A 15,864-nucleotide genomic window follows, 5' to 3' on the forward strand; every position below is an offset into this window, starting at 1 on the left:
TTTCTTAAGATGTATGTTTCAGGTAACTAGCTATTGCAGTGGGTATGTTTTTGGTTTGCTCAAAGTTACAAAAGTAAGAGGAGCACCTTTTTAAAGAAACAGTATGCTGCAGATTTTCAATGAGGGGGGGAAACAGAAAATTTACTGGATGCTGTTATTATTCCATGTTGTAATTGTCAATCTGGCCTTTTGTATGTTACCTAATGGTAAAACTAAGTAAAACATAAGCTAACAATAATAAATCATTGACTTTAATGCAATAAGCTCTTCAGAGGAAAAATAAAACACAAGCTGCAAAAGCAGAGCACACTAAAACCTAACAACTTTCAAAACTATTACAGCTGCCAAATCTCACTGGGTTTGGAGGCAAATTCCTTCCATTAGAATGGAATTTAAGACAGCATTAGAAATCTCTCCCTTTTTGTGTATTTCAATTATACGTCTCTTAAAGAAGAAATATCTTTTAAAACAATTTTAGAGGATGTATCAATAGTTTTTAACATTCAAAATATATCTGAAATATTATCAAAATTATTTCTAAAAAAGGAGAAAGTTCAAAGGGAGGAGTAGAATTTGTAACTAATAAACCCAAATAAAATTTCAAAAATTGCAGAATATGTTTTAAACAGAATAAAAAAAATATAGAGATATTTTTTTAAATGAAAAAAACCTGAAAAATCAGAGACCTATTTTGGCTGCTTTGTAAAATGCAACTGGTATTTCTGAGATACAGGATACACTTCCAGTCTGTCTTTGACACCTCTATACATAATGATCCCAATCCTGCAAATTGCTGTGTGGGTTGGCCATTGCAACACAGGGCCTAAAACTGCCCTGACAGCTTAGGAGTTTCTGCTTTTAGCATCAATAAAAGGTGGTTAGGTAGAGTTCATCTCTGTCTGTGACCAGGGAAAAATACATAAGCCCCTTAGATGTGATCCTGAACTCAAGCATCTCCTGAAGGGCCCAATCCTATATGTTGGAAATTGGCCACTGATAGGCCAGAGCAGCAGTAGTGGGTCTGAAGTAAGGGGAAACCAGGGGTCAAAAATGAGAGTGTTTAACATAAAGTCCTTAGGGAAATGGCATAAAGTGATCAGGTGCTTAGTGGTGAGAGTTTTGTTTTTCTCTCTAGTGGCGTAAGGCCTATTACAGAATTCCCTCCCTTTGCCGGACAATCCCTTGTCACTTGGGCTCAGCCCTAATCCCCATCATGGAATCACAGGTCTAGAAGAGACCTTCAGAGGTCATCTAGTGCAGGCCCCTTACTCACGACAACATCACGCACTATCTAGATCCTCCCTGACAGGTGTTTGTCTCAGCTGCTCTTAAAAATGTCCAATAATGACGATTCCACAATCTCCCTAGGCAATTTATTCCAGTGCTTAACCTCTGACAGGACTTTTTTCCCCCCAAACACCCAACCTAAGTCCTTTGGCTGCAATGTAGGCTCATTGCTTCTCCTCATGTCCTTAGAGGTTAAGGTGAATAATGTCTCCCTCTGCCTTATAACACCTGTCTAGGCCACTGAAGTGGCCCCAGGATCCCTCTTGCCCAGGGTGTGAGCTCGACCCTGCCAGGGGAGGCTGGGCCCCGAGTGCGGGCGGGGTGGCGGGAAGAGGCTGCTGCGCCCGCTGTGCTCCTGGCCGGCTGCACAGGAGTCAGCGGGGCGGAGTCCGGACCCCGCCTCTTTCTCTCCGAGGCTCAGGAGTAAGAGGGAAAAAGCAGCAGCCGCCGCCGCTGGCGGGGAGGGAGCAGGAGCGGGAGCAGGTGAGGCGGAGTCACCGGAGACCCGGGCTGCCCCGGGGAGGAGCAGCAGCCGCCCAGGTGGGCAGGAGGGACGGTGCCGCCTGGCCACTGCGCGGAGCCTCTGGCAGGGGAGCCACGCGCGGGCTCTCGGCGCCCCGGGACTGAACTTCGGAGCCTTCTGCGCAGGATGGGGCCGGTCCCGAGGAGGCGGCGCGGCCGCTGCTCGCGCTGAGGGAGGCTCCGCTCCGCACGCGCCGCTAGTGCCAGGGCCGCCGGGCCAGCGCGGCGCGGGACAGTCGCTGCGGCGGGAGAAGCCCCGAGCGCCGCCGGGCCATGGATCAGGGCGGAGGAGGCGCGCGGGAGGCGGGGGCCGGCATTGCCAGGTACGCATGGCTGGCGGGAGGGGGGTCTCGTTTCCTTGTTAATTCTCACTCCCTGGCGCTACCCTGCTCTGCCCGCTGGGTTGGGGGTAGGCGCGGGCAGAGCAGGGTACGTCCCGGTTCGAGCTGAGGACGCTGGCCGGTTCTGTGCCGAAGAGCGGCTGTGGTGGGTGTTTTCCAAAGAAATGGCAATTTTACTTACTGATCAACATTGCCCCGGTTCCCATTGCCACAGCCCCGTGGAGATTTCCCTTAATACTCGGTAAAAACATTTTCACTGGCTTGGCTAAGCCCGTGTTCTCACTCAGGGAGGGCTATAAACGTATATTGTGCGCTATACAGTACTGCAGCTCCCTGGGTTAAATGGCTCAAGCGTCCCAAACAGACCAAACCAAAACTGAGAATGAACACTCAAAAGCCTCTTTCTCATGCGTCCTGTTGAGATTTTCTCTCCGTAGAAAATCTTGAATGCCCCTAAAATTTAAAGGAGGTGCAGCAATTTGAAATATTTTTAAATAGGTTGCTATTTTTTATATGTAGACTATTTCCTCAGTTGGAAGAAGGAAATAACCCAGGATCCGTGACACCCAACCTGCAGGCCTTGTAAAGAGAGACTTTTTCTGGGCAAAGGGGTATCTTTTCTTCCAGTTTCTTATGGGACAAAACAAATCCTATGGAAGAATGTTTGGAAGAAATGAATAAAGGGTAAATATCTATCTTGCAAGATATATCTCTTTATGGAGAATAAAACACTTTTATATAATAGTATTAATAGATCATAACTGTTGCTAGAAAGGTTAGAGATAATACATTTGGAAATATGAAATTAACTGCTGTAAATCAGCATTTGGAAGGATGCCATTCTGAGGGGAGTTGGTAAGGCTGAACACATTCTGAAGGGAAGTTACGGGCTAACAACAAATGCTGATGGTTCCCCAATAATCACGTTTGCTTTGTACATGAGGATTGAAGAGACACGAAGGAAGGTTTGTAATAGAAATGTAGAAGGAAGGTTTGTCATTCTTTCCATTTCCAAAAAACCCCATGAGTGATGCACTGGAACGAAGAATCTCTTAAAATAATAGATTAATGGCTTTGACATACATACAAGCTTCTATTAAAAACGAACAATACTCTTTTATAAAATCAGGAGACTACCCAGGACTTTGGATAAGCCACACTGCGTGTAGATATTGGATTACCTAACTGTTGAGGAGAATATCAGAGTAATTTTTTCAGCTGGTCTCTTTTCTGCTTCCTAACAATCATACTGAATTATGAAATGTGTTCTCCACCTTCACCATCAGAATCCTAAACTTGACATGTGTGAGTTGAAGAGTTTCCTGGCATTGTTTTAATGCTGTGTGTATGAGTGTGAAAGGTGACTTATTTCTGCCAGCTCTGTAAACTCAGTGGGCCTGAACATCCAGTAGTGCTGCTTCTGACTCATGCATCACCACCACTAAAAGATTCAGTGGATCAAACTCTTCCCATGGTTACACCTGTGGAATTCCATTGTTGGAATTTGCACTTGTGTAACTGAATTTGCCCTTACAGTTGGAATTTAGGCCTTAACATCCTGCGAGCTGCTCTGCATTACGGATGTCAAAGTGTAAATGTGTAGACAGTTAACCAGTGAGCCTGTGCTCATTGGTTAACCTTTCATGGTTACACCAGGCCCCCCTGTCTCACCCTGTTGCCTCTGTATCATAGGCAGCTGCACGGGGGCAGGTAGGAGCCAGTATGCACAGCTTTTAAGTCGGCTCCCTGCGTGTACCGGCTCCTACAGAGACGCCTGCTCTCCCTCTCCCCCCCACTTAAAATCTTGCTTCCTGGGGAGCCGTCTCCCCACCGTGTGTAACCATGAAACTGTTGAAAATTTTCAGCAGTTACATATTTACCTAAATAAACGGATTTTAACATCACTACTCTGCATAGGTGGAAAAGACTCATGGACATTCATGGGACAAATGTACCAGTCCTCCCACATAAAACATTTTGCATCGGTGGGGTCTATCACTATTTCAGATAGTTAGAATTATATCCAACTCACTCTTTGGTAGCCACATTGGTTCTTCGGTGCTAATGGGAATAAAACATTGTAAAGGCAAAAATCCCTAACTGTAAATAAAATAAGTACACAACGCACTTGCATGGAATAGATCTGATGAAGGGGCAGACAGGCCATTTTTATATAGTCACTTTTGAAATAATGTTTTTCTTTAAATAGGGTATTACCAAAGGTTACAAAAATAGAAAATTTTAAGATCTGTTTTTATTAGCACAGAATAAATGGAAATATTTTTTCAACTTTGAATCACAGACTCTTACCTTTGCAATGTATATTCTTTGCATTTGTTATAGCCTTTTTTTCCTGTTTTCTGAAAAACCTCTTTTCAATTAGTCAGAGGTTAAGCCAACTATCTATAGAATAGATCTTCAGCTCTAAATCTCTCTATTGCCAAAAGCACGGAACTCTGGCATTGACCATAATTTATATACATTCCAGTTCATTGTTCTAAAAGATGCGGAAGTGTCTATTTGCGGGGACAAGGAAGGGAAATATTTTGCTTTTTTCCATAACTACTTCTCAGAAATACCACCACCATTTCATTTACAAAATCATACTTACATATTTTAAAATATATGTATGGAAAAATTTTATTGGTATACAACAACTTATTTTATATTGTAGGGTTGATCCATATGGATTTGAAAGGCCAGAAGACTTTGATTATATGTCATATGAAGAATTCTTTTCCAGATATATGGTGGTACTCACTAGAAGAGCAATAAAATGGTCAAAGCTTCTTAAGCGGAATAATGGTGTACAGAAAAGTGTAAAAGGTGAGTTAAATATTTGTGGTTTTTTTGTTGGGTCTGAAGATGGATCCACATTGGGAATGCAACTTAAATTTAAATTGACTTATTCTTTAGAACACAAAACTAAATGTCTTTTCTGCTCTAAGTAATAGGACTGAAATCAGTAATAATACATAAACAACTTTGCTGCTGTTCTAGGAGTAATCAATTTGATTTAAAGTTCACAAGGGAGCAATCTTATTTTATATGCAGCTTAATAACTTACTATTGCTTATAATATTTTACATGTTTGTGTATTCAAGTGACCTCATTAAAGGATAGTTGTATGGTGCAACAGAACATGTTAAGATAAAGAGTTCTGAGTTTCTTCTCTAAAGTTTGCTGAGCCATGACTTGTTCTCTGATGTTTTGCAAATTGCTTTAGCTTTGTGTTCTTCACTTTTCCCCACTTATGAAATATGGGTTGTTTTATGGTTAAAAAGCACTACCTATGTGATAAGACACAATTAAAATGTTAAAAACAGAGAAAGTAAAATTAACACAGGAGCTTAGGTGCAAATATTTGAAAAGATGTTGATAGAACTCTTAATTGCTGGTTCAAGAAGCAGGAAAACCTCTCAGGATAACCCATGTAGGAAAGCCTATGATGTGAAATTGGAGGGGGCTGGGAAATGTAATTAAATGGAGGTAAAAGAATCAGAGAAATTTCTTTGTAAACTTCTTAATTTTCCCTTTGCACTTAATGTGTCCATTTTGTCCTCTGGAGATTCTGTTTGGAATTCTTATAATGGTGCCCAGCAGAAACATTAAAGCAGCCTTAATCTGCTAATCAACTAAACCACTTCAAATACTAATTTGGAATAATTTTCCTGAGTGTCCCTATGTAAAACAAGACTTTGGATGGTACCTGAATCCTTAGAGGTGTGCTTTCGCATTTTGGGATGTTATTGCAATGCAGCTACAGGAATGATAGCTCTTCCTACAGTGTTTGTTCTAAGGCGCATTACATCATGCTTTGTAAAATCTCTGCCACTGTTTTTGATATCAAGAATTCAATTACATCTGATTTGTGGATGAAAGACATGAAATATGATGACAGCAGAGATTTAAGATCCTGGATGTCTATTGTGTCAAATTTTCTGTTATGAACTTTTTACTAAAGATAATCAGAATTGCTTACAGTGCACTTTCTTATACACCTTTAGAAAAAATGTGACCAATAAAAAGGAGTACAATAGAGCTGAGACAGTATACATTTGGAGTTAATAACAGATCTTCCATACTCTGTTTGGAGCAACACTCAAATTACTAACGTTAAAAATTCTAGAAGAGGAAAGTGGCAGATTACTTTTAATCTGTAAAAATATTAATATAAATACTTGCCCCAAGGTGTTGATACTAGGACCTATCATGTCAGGTATATTCCCCTACTGGACACAAAGATGTGGGTAGTTGCCAGTTTGTGAGGATGTTCTTATCCTGTAGGGTCACTTATCCCATTGCAACAGTAGCAAGTTAGTCTATTAAATCTCTGATTCCTTCATCCCTCCCATCTTTTGGCTTCATTGCTCTGATGCTTTAGGAGTCAGAATTGCTGATTACTAATAATGTCTATTCCAAGCACAAACTGATCATAATATCAAACAGACTGAGGAATGTTTAACTTGCAGCTCTTCTGTACAGACCCTCTGAGAACTTTCACAATCCACACCCTCATTTTCTACTTCCCCAGGGAAGATTTGAAACCCTTTCTTTCAGAATGCATAGTGTAGATCTATTGGATCTCAAAGGACCATTGAATGTATATCATCTTAGCAGTTTACACCCATATGTCCTCAGAAGTGCTCATAATTACTATCATACTAACAGGAAGAAAGGATGACTTTGTGGTGCTAATTCCCTAATTTGGAAATACAGCATATCTGTGTGCTGATTTGTTGCATGTAGATGCCTTGTGTCTGACATGATGTATACATGCAAAGTTCTGTTCTGCTTAAAAGACAACTAATTAGGGTGTTTTAACAACAGTTGTGCTGTATATCCTGTTATCCTTGATCAGAGCTCCAGAAAGATGGGTCATGAATGTTGGCCATCATTCCATTTGCTTTCTTCATCCATTATTTGCTATCCCTCCCTTTACCTTGCTCCTCACCTTGTCCTAACTATTTCAGTCTTGCTGTCTTCTTGCTTTTCCTCTTTCACTTCTTGCTTCACACCTTGTTTCACTTCGTGCTCTTCTTTTTTCTCTTTCATTCACACTCCATTACTTGACAAATTCCTCCCTGCCCCCATTTCTCTGCCATGTGCTCTGATTTCTGCTGTAATCTCTTCAGCTGCTGTGATTTATATTGTCTCAAGTCCTGTGATCAACAAGCACCGGAGGTGCAATACTAGAGTCTTACACGACCATGGAAAGTTACTTTAATTCCCACCTACAATGTGCCCGTGTAGGAAATTGAAATAATCTACTTGCTGCTGGAAACATCTGGTGGCAGAAATTTTCCAATAAGTACTTCATCAGCCTTCTGATATAAATGCCACTGAGCTGCTGTGGGCTGGAAAAGGTTCTGCAGTTTGGTAGACATACAGAAACAATTATTATGTAACCCACATGCCTTCTGAGTGTGGTGTGCTATCCCATGTAGTGGCACTTAGACCACTTGGAGAGAGAGAGAGAGAATGAGATTTCTCTACTGCAGTGTTCTCCAACCTTTTTTGAGCACGAGATCACTTTTTGAATTTAAGTGCAATCCAAGATCTACCTCAAATATAAATACTCTTGCCCCATCTCCTTTGTGCCTCTTCTCCCAAGGCCCCACCCCTGCTCACGCCATTCTGCCTCTCTTGCCCATCCTCACTCACTTTCATCAGGCTGGGGCAGAGGGTTGGGGTGTGGGCTCTGGTCTTGGATTAAGGGATCTGGAGTGTGTGTGGGGCTCTGAGCTGAGCTTGGGGCAGGCAGTTGGGATGTAGGAGGGGTTCTAGGTGCAGGCTCTGGATACAGGGGTGCTCAGGGCCAGGAAGGGGCTTGGAATGCAGGAGGGGGTTCACGACTAACATAGGAGTTTGGGATGTGGGCTCCAGCTGGGCACTGCATACCCCAGGTGGCTCCTGGTCGGTGATGTAGTGGGGCTAAGGCAGGCTCGCCCTGGCCCTGGCCCTGGCCCTGGCCCTGGCCCACTCCCTAAAGCAGCCAGCAAACTCCATCCAAAGTCCTGTTGTGCCCCCTCTCTTCTCTGTGGAGAAAGGATAAAGTGGGAGGGGGCACCTTGACATCAGCACCCTTCTTCTTCCTCCCTTACCCTGAACAGAAAGCAGGAGGCTTGCAAGGGGAGGGGCAGCTCCAAGGCAAAGGGCAGTAGATGAGCAACCATGGGGGGAGAGGGAGCTGAAGTGCTGGCACTTGATAGCCTCTTGGCCAAACTAGTGAAGATCACCTGTCAGACTCCAAATCTACCAGTAGAGCCCAAGCTACTGGTTGGTGACCACTGCTCTGCTGCCTTTGCTGAGAGCCAGCTAGCTTTCAGCTCAAGCAGTAGAGGCTGATGCACTAAGCTCCAGAGTGTCTCAGGTTTGGTTCCACCCATCAGTGTTATATTTCCTCTTTGTAGCTTGTTGTCCAGACTAGATATAGTATGATCAGATGTGAGGTGTTTGGACACAGTTTCAATTTTTCTTCTAATAATTTTCAAGTGAGGTAGAGTAACTTTTAAAATGTCCTCTATAAAAGGCATGGGCTGTTGTTTATTGTTCCACTTAGTCGTGCTGTTGTACCCATTATTTTTCAAGAACTAAATGAGGAAATTATATAAAGTGATAGTTTCATTACAACTTGAAAAGACACCAAGTGTTCTGTTGTTTGTGTCCTTTATGTGTATGTGACCTAAGTGCTTGTCTGATTGTCAAAACAATTGCTGCTTCAATTCCTGTGTTTGGTTGTCAGTTCTGAAAGTTTTTTTCTTTTTACTTTGCATGAAGAAATTCCTTCAGTTGTCTTCATTTCTGCCATTTTTGATTTTGTTCCTGTTTAACCTTTGTTAATTTCACTTTCACTGTCTCTATATACCTAAAAAGCCTCAAAGGGATAGCCATGTTAGTTTGTAACTTTAAGGTGGGGAATCTTTTTTTGGCTCAGGGACCACTGTCTCACAGAAAAATCGGTCAAGGGCCACACACAAGTGAACAAGTGAGAAGCACAAAACAAAACAGAGAGAGAGACTGACTCTCTCTCTTTGTCTTTGTCTGTGTGTCTGTGTCTCTGTCTCTCGAGGGAAGGGGGGGGCTCAGGCAGGAAGATTTTGTTTGCTCAGACCCCAGTGCGAGGCAGGGAGTCCCGAGCCTCAAGAGCTGGATCCAGGCAAGCCGGGGATTACGTCTGGCCCCTGGGCCTTTGGTTCCCCGCCCCTGACCTAAATCATTGTTTCTCAAAGTGGTCTGTGGACCCACTCCAAGAGAGCTGCTAACTGGCTCCTTCTGTTTGTTTATTTACCAGCTCCACAGCCATGAAGCTCCATTGACAGGACGGGGCTACTGTTTCTCATGGCTCCCCTTGACTGCAAACAGCAAACTGCAGCCAATGGAACCCGGTAAATAAACAAACAGAAGTGGCTAGTTAGCAGCTTTCTTAGAGTGGGTCCGTGGACCACTTTGAGAAACACTGACCTAAATACAGCTTTAAACTTCTTCAGTCTTCTTTGCAGGGTAACAGACCAAATAAATCATAGTACTTAGAGAAGGTACTGGAAAATCAAACAACAGGAACATATTTATTTTGAGTATAAATCATGGGGAGTGGTGAGAGTTTATGTGGCGAGAGAGAAATAAAGATGTGACAAAAGAATATATAAACAGTTTCCCATCTCTGGCTTGCCTATCACTTGACTGCCAAATGTACACACAATCCACTTTTTTTGTGTGTGATATTTTTATAATAAAATAAGAAACTTAAAATTCCATATCTTGATCTCCTGACCGTAGCTGTGTTTTAGGGTATATTTCTCTCTAATGTATGTGCTAATTCCTCAACACTTAAATTTAATTTTTTTTTACATGCAGAAATGTGCTCCAAATATGAAATACTTCATACTGGAACTTAGATAATATTTTTGGATGAAACAAGTCTTTTTTTGTTTTTAATTACTTCATTCCCACATGACTTTGCTTAATATCACACCATAGAGGGACATAATTTGTCACGCTATACAAAAACACGTCTGTCTATAGACCAAGGAAATAGGAGTTTTCTGAGTGAATGTGAAAATTATACCATGAAGGGAATGCTGTCAACTTAAAGTGCATTTCTGACTTAGTTCTCTTATAGGTTGTTGTTATAAGTACTGCCCAATGCTGGAGAAATACTGTATTTTTTTTCATTGCACTTACTTTGGGCATTGGGCAGTACTTACTCTGTTTCCCTGGCTTTTGTGTGGACCCTTTATCCTGTTACTGAGGGGAAAATATATTCATAAATGTAAAGCCACAAAAACTGGCATGGGAATCCAGAGGCAAGTGCGGTACTGGAACTACTTTACACTCATTTTTAAAAAACCAGACTGGATTGGCAGCTTCCTTTCACTAGTGTGTTATACAGACAACATAGTTTGATTAAAGGATTTTTCCTTTATTATACCATGGATAGGCTCACTTTAAAACGGATATATGTACTGCTATTCACACAAGTGACACCACGTGTGTCACTAAACGTGAAAGTTTGTGGGAGCCTGCTCATCTGGAATAATTTGTGGGAACAGAACTTTGGGTTAGTAGGTAGTCAGAGGCCAGGCCCAAAAGGTCAGCTTATGGTAGGCAATTCAAGCTACATAAAAAAACGTAGCTGGAGATGACATACCTTAAGCTGAGCTTCGGCGCTGTCCTCACAGCAGGAGTTCAACGGGAGAAATGCTCCCATTGACTTACCTTAGTGCTCGGAAGGAGTGGGATACCATTGCTGACAGGGGTGCTGTCAGCATTCCATTTAGTGGGTCTTTACTACAGGTGCTAAATCGAATGTGGGAAGATTGATTGCTGCAGTGTTGATCTTCCCACAAGTGGAGACGTGGCCTGAGTTGGGTGAGGAAAGAGAAATCATGCAGTGAAATGTTCTTGTTTTTCTTATTTTGAGGAAAGAGTGGCTGGCCAACTGGCTGGCAATCCAGCCAACCTGCTGTAGAAAACTGAACTATATTTTGGAAAATTATAACTAATCTTCCTTTTTGGAGCTCCTGTGTCACTTCTGTAGGCTAGCTTTCTCTCAGATTATAGTGGGCAGTTTGTTGTTTTAAAATCCATTGTTAGGCATTATAATGAGGGAGGGAGTCAATGCTATAAAAAGGTTTTGGTGCTTACAGGAGATTTGGCCTCTTTATAACTGATTTTGGGGGATGTGGTCAACAGTGTATCCTTTATTCCCATATGACCTTGCTTAATATCTTTGCTTTCTTATTGAAAGCCCAAGGACATCTCTTGTCACGAGGACAATGACACTGAGGAGTAATGAGTGTATGTTAAGCTGCAGGGCTGCTGTTCCCTTGTACTGGATACCAAAGTCAAAGGCTTGTTCCTGCTTCTTACATTTGACTTAGATTCATGTCTGATGCTGGCAATGCTTTCAGAGTAAATAGTTATGCCAGGAGGGGTCCAGTTACAAGGGGAAGTACATTTTTGGAATAATCCTTTAAAGAAAAAGGCATAATATTCATTATGATAAAACCAAATAATCCTCAACCTAACAAGTGAGTAAAATGCAAAACAAGTGAGTACACTTTTAGGGCATGAATATACCTAAACATACCACTTGGCTTAGGCAGGGGTAATCATTAGAAACCAGGTAGTACAATCTATGTATCGGCAGTGTTTCCTGAGCTTCACAATTCAGTGTTTTTTTAAATGATATAGTCAGTATTTTACGAATACCACTTTCAAGCAGTAGGTGTTTGTGGGTATTCACATGCCTTTCCTAGGGGGTAATTAACACAGGAACAGCTAAAGTAATGAATTTTCCTTCAAGCTTGTATCCATATTGCTTATGCTTATGTGTGTGTGTTAACACAGTGAAGATATATTAAAAGGATACTGGCATGGGCATGTAGTTTAAACCTACCCTATCCATTAATGTGGTAAGTATCTGATAGTAGAAGGTGGGGTGGGGGAATTGATCTGGATTAAAAAGCAAAAAACCTCTCCAGCTAGTATGTGAAAAAAATCAATTGTTTTTCTCTCAATCCTTCTGACACTCCAGCAGGGTCATTCAGACAGTAGCCAGTAGCTCTGAATGACCAAAAAGTGCATGGGGGGTATCTAGTGTTTCTACTGCAGAGTTTTGCACCACTACTAGTCAATTGCCAGATCCTAATCCTAGTGTCATGCTAACATCTTCAGTGATTCTAATATATAAACAAGTAAACAAAAAAACACACAATGTCAAGCTCTGTTAGAAGTGCAGGGAAAGAAGAAAAATCAATATTTGCAAACGGAAAAAATAAATCAATGGGAAAACCCATTTTATTTTCAAATCTGTATGCAAGAGGACATCACAATAAAGGAGGAGTGGAAAAATTAAAATCCTAATGTATGGGATAGTGTTCAACTCCTAGTAATTCACTCTTATTGTAGTATGAATACATTAAGCTTGTAGAAAAGGACGGCTCTGAGGAATCTGTGGAGTCACTAGAAACCACCTGCTTAATTGTGTGTTTTGTGGGAGTAGAGATTGAAGTTTTGGGTGTGTATGTTTGTACTTTGTACTGTTCTTTGACGCTGGGTACAGTGTATTTTGGTCACTGAAATCTGCTCAATAAGTAATTCTAAATGTTTGACTTCACTTTTGGCCTCTTGCACGGAGGAGGAAGGAGGGAGCAGGATGATCAATGAATGCTTGTCAAGAGTTCTCCTAGAACCTCTCAACTTCCTATTTATTTCCAGAAGAAAAATAATGTTTTGTTTTGTTGCATTGCAGTGAAGAGATATATCAGGAAAGGCATTCCCAATGAGCATCGTGCACTGATCTGGATGATTGTAAGTGGAGCCCAGGCCAACATGGAACAAAACGCTGGATACTATAATAAACTACTTGAGGGAGAGAAAAATGACATGCTGGTGGAAGCAATCAAGACAGGTTATGTTTTAATGTTTATACATACAGTCAGTAACTGTGTTATAAAGCAAGAGTGACAGATTAAATTATGTATGTGTCGCAATACAGCTGTGTTTCTGTAAATGTTGAGTAGTGATTAAATGATGATTAATGTGCAAACTAGAATAGCCACAAACTCTGTAATAGTAGCACTCTTCAGACTCAACAGTGCTCCTAAATTTAAAATGAATGGGTGGCAGTGAGTGTAATTAAGTAGATTGTGGTTAGTTAGGGCACGTCTAAACTACATTCCTTTTTCGAAAGAGGAATGTAAATGAGCCCAATCAAAAATTCAAATGAAGTGCAGATTTACAAATCTCACACTTAATTTGCATAATCACATGAGAGTGCTTTTTCGAAAAAATGAGGTGTATGGGTTCTTTCGAAAAAGGTTTTTTTTTTTTTTTTAATAAAGAACCTTGTCTAGACGACGGTTTCTTTTTCGAAAAACTCTTTTTCGAAAAAGCACTCACATGATATGCAAATGAAGTGCGAGATTTGTAAATCCGCGCTTCATTTGAATTTTCGATTGGGCTCATTTACATTCCTCTTTCGAAAAAGGAATGTAGTTTAGACATAGCCTTAATGTGCAGAATGATCCAACTGTAATGATGACATTTTTATGAAAAAGCTGACACAAATAGACACAGTTTTGTGATTGCTGTGCACTGCCATCCACAGTGTCAGCACAGCTGTAGAGTTGTTTTGTTAGGATGACTGATACATTAGGAATTTTTTTTCATGACTCTTGAAAGTATTGGGTGATTTAAGTTGGGGTTGTACCAAATTTTATCTTAGAAATGGGTACCTGACTTAACTGTGTTCTTAGCCAAATAGCCTTCCCCCCTCCCCAACTATTGATTTTTTTTTTAAAAAACTGAATAGTAGCTGCATTTTGTGGGAGTTTGGAATTACATACCTGAGTAAGGCATTTTGGAAGATGCATCTCCAGACTCCTGCAGGAAGAATGTCCTGACTAGAAATCATCAGGCTTCTGTATACCTATGCTGAAATGTGAGCTGCAGTTTAGGGTTGTGAAGAGGGAGCAACTAAAATGATTGTCGAAGGCCCGCTTCACTCGTGGCCTAGAACAGTGATTTTTCAAACTTTTTTTTTCCCCTCGTGACCCAGTTGAAAAAAAATTGCTGATGCCTACAAGCCAACATAATTTGACTGGAGTGTGGGCTCTGGGATGGGGCAGATGAGAGCTTTGGGGTGAAGCAGGGGGCTCTGACTTTGGGGGCATCAGGGCTATGCAGCAGGGGCTAACCTTGAGTGGCTCCTGATGAACATGGGTGCTAAGACCGGCTTCCTGCCTCTCCTGGTGCTACAAAATATGACCCAGAAGCAGAAAGCAGCACATTTCCAGGCAATGGGAGTGCAGAGCTAGTGTTCGGGGTAGGGGTAGTGCGCAGGAGCCCTGTGTGCTCCCCCCACCACCACTTAGGAGTCAGGCCTGTTGCCAGCCATCTCCAGTGCACAGCCCAGTTTGTGGTGCCAGGACAGGCAGGTACTTTGCCTTAACACCCCCACTGGTCACCTGATCACCCTGCAGAAATGAGACCTAGTGCTTGGCATTCCATGACTCAGTACTGGCTCACAATCCATAGTGTGAAAACCACTGGCCTAGAGAACAAAGGCAGAGAGCACAATCTCTCTGCAATACTAGGCAATAAAACCAGGATCTCACCAGGACAGCAGGTGACTGGTTAAGTCAGTCTGTGAAACACAGTGCTGTGCTGGAATGAGGGGAAAGGGAATACAAGTGAGTTATAGGAAGAAATAAGGATTTGGAAGACCCACTAGAGGGAGGAAAAGACCGACAGGGAGAACTGGAGATCTTGGGATTTAAAATTAATAGTGAATAAGAGAATGAGGAACTGAAAAAACAGGATTGAGTGCTTTGCCAGGCTGAGTCTGACCGCCTGTACAACAATATTTAGGGCCTTAGCCCAAGCCCAAGTCAACTGATCCAGGCCAGTGGTAGCCATGCTATGTGGTCTCTTATCCCTGTGGAGATGTAAAAAGGAGAGAAGAGAATAAGCCAAAGACCATAGGAAAAAGTGTCTAGAAAGGAAATAATTACAAGGCCATATGTGATAATGCAGGAGAAAATAGAGAAGAATTAAGATTATACACAACTTTAAATTTAATGAAACTTTGTATTCCTGTCAATTTTGCAGATTCATATTTGGCTTCAGCTAAATGCCATTTCAGTTATTAAAATAACAAAATTTAGGAAACAAAGAACCTCAAACTTATATTTAAAAGCTCCTGATTTTAAGGGCTGAACTAATGATTTTTGAATGCATGTGATTGGTAGTACTGCAGTGGAGGAAGAAATGCTTATATCTGAGTGAGGTGTCAAAATGCTATAATGATGAGAGAACAACAGAGAAATTTTCTCATCAGGATTTCAGCAAAGAAGTAAATCGAGGAAGGAATTAGCTGATTTGCATCCTACATTTGATATCCGCATTAATTTACCATCTTATATTATTAAAGCATAAGTATTTAATTTTTAAAAATGTGCCTTAGAACATTTACTAGAAACAGATTACAGAGGGCTCCTAGCCTCTTCCCAACATACGCCCCTCCCCCTCAGCTTTTTGACCCTCAGCCCTTTGGGCAGCATCTGACTCTGTGGAGCTCATTGCAGGATCGGGGCTTAACTGTCTATTTTCATACTGGGTTCTTTATCTTTACTGCCTTGTCAAATGTATTCCAGTTCTTATTTTCAAATTGTAGGTCTTTTTTAAAAGGGTTAAATGTTGCCTTCCC

General features: G+C 41.5%; 1 protein-coding gene across 2 annotated transcripts in view; it reads left to right on the top strand.

Annotated features, from left to right (window-relative positions):
* The first annotated feature begins 1,710 nt into the window (after positions 1-1,710).
* Positions 1,711-15,864, top strand: part of GRTP1 (growth hormone regulated TBC protein 1) — a 53,585-nt gene continuing 39,431 nt past the window's right edge. Inside the window, exons 1-4 of one of the 2 annotated variants that reach the window (XM_075918546.1) lie at positions 1,713-2,132; positions 2,670-2,834; positions 4,825-4,976; positions 12,907-13,065. In XM_075918546.1, the coding sequence (XP_075774661.1) occupies positions 2,803-2,834; positions 4,825-4,976; positions 12,907-13,065 (343 nt within the window). In that variant the 5' untranslated portion in view covers positions 1,713-2,132; positions 2,670-2,802. Of the gene's footprint in view, positions 2,133-2,669; positions 2,835-4,824; positions 4,977-12,906; positions 13,066-15,864 lie in introns of both variants that reach the window. The other variant, XM_075918544.1, reaches the window with a different exon arrangement.

Source organism: Pelodiscus sinensis, chromosome 1, assembly GCF_049634645.1.
Source record: "Pelodiscus sinensis isolate JC-2024 chromosome 1, ASM4963464v1, whole genome shotgun sequence".
Lineage (NCBI taxonomy): Eukaryota > Metazoa > Chordata > Testudines > Trionychidae > Pelodiscus > Pelodiscus sinensis.